Raw genomic sequence first — 7261 nt, 5'->3', positions numbered from 1 at the left:
CGAAATGTAAAAATATCCGAACGGGTCTCGTAGGGTGGTACAAAAAATATCCGAACCCAAAATGTTATTAACCGAACCCGAACGGGTAACCCAAAAAATCCGAAATTAATAGTCAATATAAATATTTTGAAATATATATAAGTATTTCAATTATTAAATTCAATATTTGTGGTAATATGATATATAATAATAAATATTAAAATTTTAATAAATGCTTTAAGTACACAATTAGTTATAAATAAGTATTTTATAATTTTCTCATTGAAATAAAAAGTCTACTCTCTATAAGACAAATACATATTGTTTACAAATGATGTTTGTTTTCATATTTGAATTAACATTTTATTGTTATTTTATCAATTTTATGTGTGATAGATTAATTTTTATTTAATTTAGATGTTTTTCTTTATGTTTTGCTTCAAAATTTTGGTTTTTTACTTCGGTTATATCCGAACCGAACCGATATAATTCGAATCCGTACTATATATGATTACTTTATGAGTTTTAGGACACAATACAATTTTAAACCGAACCCGAAGTATTATTATCCGAACCCGACCCGTACTAGTAAAATTTAGTACGAGACCTATGAGCGTAAACCCGAAAACCCGAAAAACCCGATCCGAACGCCAACGGGTACCCGAACGCCTAGGTCTATTGTTGTTTATGAATTTTTTTATCACAAAGTATCCCGCGTTTTAATCTAGTTGATAATTAGACGATTTTGAATTTATTGATTCTTGTGACTTGTGAGTGTGGATTCTTTGTTGGGATCAGGAAATTACACATGCAAGTTACGTCAAAGAGTATCGAAGTTTCATGCTAGGAAGTTGTGCTTAGAGTGATTCGGGCGGCGAAAGAATGGCAAGATGTAGCTCTTATCAAGAAGAAACCTGATGAAAAGCCAACCCTGCAATCACCTTTTATAACCGCCAGAACCAAAGCAAGGCAGCCAAGCCCAAATCTTATACACTGTTATTCTGATGCTGCTTGGTGCTTGACCTCTAGTGCTTGTGGTTTTGGATGGATCTTTAAATCTGCTACAGGTACCAAGATTAAAGACGGAACTGGTGACCGCCAAATCGCTCCTTCTGCTCTTGCTGCTGAAGCAATGAGTCTCAAAGAAGCTCTAAAGGAGGCCCTCGCCTCTGGTTTTAAAGACATAGTTTGTTATTCTGACTGCAATTGTCTCATCTCCCTGCTCACAGGTTCATCCTCGGAGACATCTATCAAAGGCATCATCCATGACATCAGTGTGTTGAGCAAATCCTTGACCAATCTATCTTTCACTTCATTCCTCGTTTGAGGAATGTCAAATCTGATGCATTAGCTAAAACTGCTCTTAAGCATATTGAACTCTTCTTTGTAGTAAAGACCTTTATTTTGAATGCAATATGATGGTTTGACCAAAAGGAGGAGTATCGAAGTTTCATATATGGACAAAGAAACAACTAGTGACAATAGAGATATGGATTTACCAAATGATATTATTTTGTAACTAATTAAGCATATAATTCAGATGTTACCGTAGATTTGTGAGCAGAGCAACGTTTAAAAAAAGAGCAGTTTGCTCGTTGGTACTTGGATTGTTTAGTGTTTACCATACAACAACAAAAGACATACATATCCATCTCTGTGATCATATCACAACTGATCCCAAAATCAAGTTATCAAGACAACTTCCAAAGTTTAAGGTAATTTAGCTGTCTCTGTAGATCCATAAGCAGCATCAGCGGAAGAAGTATCTATGTCGTTGAGACCCAACTCCTCGTTTTGCTCCCATGACCTCTCGAACTCTTCATCTGTAGTTCAAACATTAACAACACATGTTATTCAAACACATGTGAGTACTATCTTTAGAGTCAATTTCACAATGCTATTTACAGAATTCAACAACACTTCAAATCCATCTTTTCCAAGACATAACTCATTTCTAATTCTGATCTATAATGACTGAAATTTAAACCAATTTAGGCAAAACGAGGAGCTTACACGTAAGTTGATGATCATCTTTGATATCATCTGTTACTGGTGAGATAAAAGAATTTGCTAATTCATCATCAAGAATCAAAGTCCATGGCTGTTCTAAGCTTAGGAGCTGCAAGAAAAGGAAAAAAAAAATCATTATTTAAAACCCTGTAACTCAATCCTTTGGTTTTTTTCCTGCTCATCAAGAACAACAAAGATGGTACCTTGGTTAGCCTGGATCCAAATTCTTTCCACTTGTTCTTCTTACTCTCATCTAGACTGTCACCAAATGTGAACCCGTGAACTCTCGCTAGACCTGTGAGAACACATTCCACACTTGGGATCAGTACATAAGAGCTATATAATTCAATCATTGGCAATAACGAATCTCGAAATGCTTCCATTATCGAAACAATGAAAGCTCTGCAAGGCAAAATATAGGATTCTTGGACTTGACGTACTGACTTATGCTATGGTATGTTCCACAATACTTGGACCACTTAAAAAATGATTAAGGCGTGGACAAAAGATAATGTTGAAAGATGAATACTCACTTTCTCTGATCTGTGTGACCAACCCTTCCACTGTTGTTACCATTCCACCAAGTGTACCACCAGCTAGCTCCAGATCAAGCTCTGGGATTTTCACTCCGGCTGTGTCCGACTAATACACGCCATAAACAAAATGAACCATTACTAATATGTTAGAAGGTATTTCTCCTTTAGAATACAAAAAAAAAATAATAATAACCCATTTCCTAGCCTACATAGTGGTCCATAAGGTTGTCAACTCCAATATTCACCATCAGATGTGTTATACAGCTATACCAACGGCTCAGAATGAAAACAAACTGAAGTAAAAAAACAAACCTTGATAACATCTCGGCTAAGGTCAGCGATGTTTTTTACAGAGAGTGTAATTTTCTTCCCCTTTTCAGGAATAGCACCACCAGGCTTCAACTGCCCAAAGATCACCCCCACAAAAAAAAAGAGTTAATAACCTTAGACATATGTCTGGAACATATCTCTAACAAGATCAAACCCAAAGGGAAACCAACCTCAGAATTGCGATAGCCACAATCCTCACATGTGGATGCCATGACAATAACCTCCTGAAAGTAGGGGATTTCTATTTTCTGTCAAGTGCTAAACAACATCAACAACAAGTATATTGGATAGGAAACTTGTTTCTGAAAAGGATACTAGTCACGAACATCCGTGTCTCACACAGCTTCGTACATGCTCCGCAGGTTGAAGGGAAAGTCATCACCTGTTAGTTAGAACAATTGTAACACGTGCTAAAAAAACTACACAAAACGTTCAACAAAACTATTCCAACAGTTATAGAATTCAGAAGTTTACCTCTTCAGGCGCAGAGTATCTGAACAAGTTATCAGAAATATCAGTGTTATTACTCTGAGCAATCGCTCGATGACCACCTGTTGCTCCGATAGCACCATGAGGTGTAGAAGTTGTTGTTGCAGCAGAAGGCGCGCCAAGGCCTCCTTCTGATTGTGACTGACCAGCCTGCGATGGGTCAGCAAGGTATCCAAGTGTTGCTTGTTGCTCTGGTGTTCGGTCATAGAACTTGATGGTTAAAGAGGGATCTGGTGATGGAGCATGTCTGCCATGTTGCAAAAACTTGTCATAAGCAAATAAAAATAAACAAAACTTCTTCTATCTTTGGTCCTTACGGGTTTTCGATGAAACTGTTTCCGGCAGGATCATCCAAAATGAAGGTGAAGGGTGTCTCTGCTTTAGCACAAGCTCTCAGTTTGGACAAGAATTGGTCTATGGCTTCAGCAGTTTTGGGATCAACTTTCTGTGTGCAGCAAAAGATTTAGTTAAAGATTATTTCCTGTTAAAAAACAATTAAAGTGGGAATATAAATAAATGTGAACTTTACCTTGCGTTCTTCTTGAAGGACACTTAGTTCATCGGCAGCCCTTGCTAATATCCCTTCCACCTGTATATTAAAAACAAAAACAAGAATTCGAAATTTGGAAACTAAAACCAGAAACAAAAATTTTAGTTTGTACTAAAGAAATAAATACCCCAAAAATGAAAAATGAACTATTCATAAATTGTGAATCATAACAAGATGAATATAAGTTATCAAGGACTTACAGTAGACAAGCTTCCGCGTTGGGCCTCTGGTGGAATCTCAAAATCCAGTTCAGGAATCTGAATGCATATATTCGCAAACTACTATCAGTTTTCAGCTTCAAGTTAGTACTATTTTCATAATATGAGAAGCAGGCTAATTCACCGTTTTCAGAAAGATTAGGGGAAGCAAATTCGTATAAATATGCAGGAAGCGGCACAAGTTTGCAAAATAAGAGTGTACTTTTGATTCCAGAGAAACACTCACCCTAATAGTGGCTGATTCAGATTTCACAACTTGCCTGTCAAATATCTGCATTCACATAGAAACAAGAAGGTACAAATTAGCTTAAGGGGCGAGAGAGACAACAAAAGCATGATATTCATGTTCCTTATAATAAGCATACATTGCTACCAAAAAAAAAAAAACGAAAATGAATAGAGAAGAACATATATTTGGATTTGAATAAATGTATAAACCTTCACATCGCCAGCTGGAACATCTAGATGGTAACAGCATCCTCGGGGTTGAATCTTGCCCGCAAACTGAACTTCATTGTTCCTACAAAATGGATAAGAGATTAAGAAAAGGAAAGGCTTTTTACCTTTTCAACTGAGGAAAAAAAACAGAAAATACTTAGTGATTGTACCTTTCTCCGCAATGAGGACATTCAAACGCAGATATTAAGACCTGTAAGCTATAGTAAGTTTAGCAGTGCGATTTGAAAATTTATAAATAGAACGTACAAGTTTCTTTAAATCGAATAACAAGACTTTGTAAATCTCTGAGTCTAGAAAATGAACAAAAATTAGTGAGATCTACAAAAAGAGTACGACATACCTTTCTGAAGTGAGGAATCAGGGTCAATAGAAATCTACTTGTTCCCTGGAAAAAATAAATAAGAAGCAATTTTATGCACATAAGAAAATTTCATTACACTAGTAGGTCACCATAAATAGATTTTTTTCAACTAATTGCCACTGACTGAACCAAAAATATCAATATATCTCTCCTCAGGTTTCTCAGTGCATCATACAAATTATTGCCAATAAGTTGTATTTCATCCCAGCTACATTCCATTAACTATCTCAAGAACCATACGGATTGTAGAAATAACTAATGATATCTATGTGCAAGTAGAGTTAATAAACTATTGGAAACAAGCTGAAAAGGCTAACCAGAAACTAGCCTGACTAGACCCTACATTAGTTAACAAAGGTTTCATCAAAGTATATATAAACTCTTGTCTTCCTGTGACAAGGCAAAAGGACTAGATACATAACCAACATCATGAATCTCAAAGAAAACTATGCAAGTATGCTTGTGCAAGAGGTGGAGATGTACATTTTCATGGCAGCGCATGCACATGCTCTCAACCACATAGAGAGGAGCACCAAAGGAGTGATCCGCGGAAACAGCTTCAACCACCGATCTAACGTCAATTTGCTCATCTTCTCCGTTGTCCATCATCTCTCAAGTTTCTTCAAACAATCCCAATAAGGAAAACAAAAGATTAGCTAAAAGCAAAAGCTAAATTTTTATTTAAAAAAAGGAATATGATTATGAAAGGGTTCCAAAACCAATCCATAAGCTAAGAATTTATAAAAGATGTAGCCATTGCAAAGTTTCGTTTTTTTTTTGTTTTTTTGAAAATTGCAGGGAAAGAAAGTAACTTTATTATTATTGTATTGGAAAGTTTCCAAAGATAAATAGAATGCAAACCAGAGGAGATAAGTCCGAAGAGTAAGCAGAGACACGGAACAGAGGAGAGCTTTGTACCACGACCAGGTTCGGGAAAGAACAGAAACAGAGAGAGAGAGAGAGAGAGAGCCGCCGGGTGAGTAACGACGATTTAGGGTTCGTTTCTTTTCCTGGCTACGACGTCGTTTCTGGTATTTCCAATCATTTCGAAACGACGTAATGTTTTGAATCTATTTTGGGCCACAGCAGACCGGCCCATTGGACTCAGTCCCAAGTAAAACGATGCCAAGGTTCTTGGAGAATTCAATGTATAGAACTAGTTCGGAGGAAGAGAAATTAACATTTCTAGTCATAGTGTTATGAACTAAACAATATGCTTATATAATTCTTTTTTCTTTGTAAACAATATGCGACTTCTCCCCTCTGCACTTACAATCCCCTACTAACTCTTATGGTTTTGAGTCTTTGGAAGCATCTAATGGGTTTCTTATTTTGTAATATATTAATAAGAGATTGGTTTCTTATATTAATAAACTAAACAATGGGTCTTGTGAGGTCAAGTCAGCCATAGATAAACTATATTTAAGTCAGAGAATGTATCCCCGCGTAACGTAACGGTGGGGATATTGGGTATGGGTTCAGAAGTTTTAAGGGTGCTCACTTTAATTCACATTCCACATGGCACCCATATCGAAACTTACAAAAAAGGGAGAAAATGCATTGAACTAGACATCGTAGACGTGCTATACAGTTAGCAAGTATCTTAAATCTCTCAATAAAATGTCTCCGTAAGTCCACTACACCGGTTCCATACCTATCTATTTCTCATTCTTTAATTTGGGGGCACGAAGATATGTACCCTAATAGTTTGAGTTGATGTTGATGCTGTGATATTATATCCAAATTCAAATACGATATCATTCATATTACGTAACAAAAGGAAATTCCATACATGTATTATTGAGAAGATGTAGACAAAATATGCCATAGTTTATGCTTGTGTCGATTAGCAATAATTTAGTGAAATTTTTGTCTTCGTGCTCCTAAATATAACTTCAGTTTTAATTAACACTAGAGATGGATCCGATATTGGTTTTTATTGATATTTACTTTTAAAATTAGTGTCAGATGTGTCGTAATATAACTAATTATATTCAAAAGACCTGGACCGAATCAAGTAATATAGTTATTTTTGGTACAAATATCCGAACTCGTTTCAGATACATTTGTTATTTAGATATTTTTAGGTTCTTATACATCAGAACCGAACTCATCCAGACCCACAAAAACTCAACTCAAAACCTACACATAAATTTATAATATTCAAGCGGAGCATAATTTCAAAACAAATAATAACAATACCTCGAAAAAAACAACATGTACCTAAATGGATAGCCAATATTCATGCCTAGCTAACTGATTTTATAAACTAATAAAATGACTTTTCTATGTGTTTGACTAAATTAAGTGAAATAAAAAGAGTTTTTTA

The 7261-nt window shown here is 35.8% G+C and overlaps 1 protein-coding gene across 1 annotated transcript; it reads right to left on the bottom strand.

Annotated features, from left to right (window-relative positions):
- Positions 1-1550: 1550 nt before the first annotated feature.
- Positions 1551-6021, bottom strand: LOC106411485 (zinc finger protein ZPR1). The gene is made up of 17 exons (XM_013852255.3): positions 5794-6021; positions 5416-5552; positions 4912-4956; positions 4721-4761; positions 4551-4632; positions 4339-4383; positions 4095-4151; positions 3874-3933; positions 3662-3789; positions 3330-3591; positions 3171-3237; positions 3026-3096; positions 2838-2927; positions 2523-2631; positions 2193-2284; positions 1993-2098; positions 1551-1802 (listed from the first exon to the last, which is right to left on the bottom strand). Exons 2-17 carry the CDS (start codon positions 5539-5541, stop codon positions 1690-1692), a joined length of 1494 nt encoding a protein of 497 aa, XP_013707709.1. The 5' UTR covers positions 5542-5552; positions 5794-6021; the 3' UTR covers positions 1551-1689.
- Between the last annotated feature and the right edge of the window lie 1240 nt (positions 6022-7261).

The sequence above is a fragment of the Brassica napus genome, chromosome C9 (assembly GCF_020379485.1).
Source record: "Brassica napus cultivar Da-Ae chromosome C9, Da-Ae, whole genome shotgun sequence".
Lineage (NCBI taxonomy): Eukaryota > Viridiplantae > Streptophyta > Magnoliopsida > Brassicales > Brassicaceae > Brassica > Brassica napus.
Note: the sequence above shows the minus strand (reverse complement) of the source record. Positions and strands in the feature narration are given on the sequence as shown.

Coding starts and splice junctions, on each gene's coding strand:
- LOC106411485 (XM_013852255.3), bottom strand. CDS start 5,541: ATGATGGACAACGGAGAAGATGAGCAAATTGACGTTAGATCGGTGGTT. Junction 3,790..3,873: donor TCCTTCAAGAAGAACGCAAG/GTAAAGTTCACA, acceptor TGCTGCACACAG/AAAGTTGATCCCAAAACTGC. Junction 2,632..2,837: donor TTAGCCGAGATGTTATCAAG/GTTTGTTTTTTT, acceptor GGCGTGTATTAG/TCGGACACAGCCGGAGTGAA.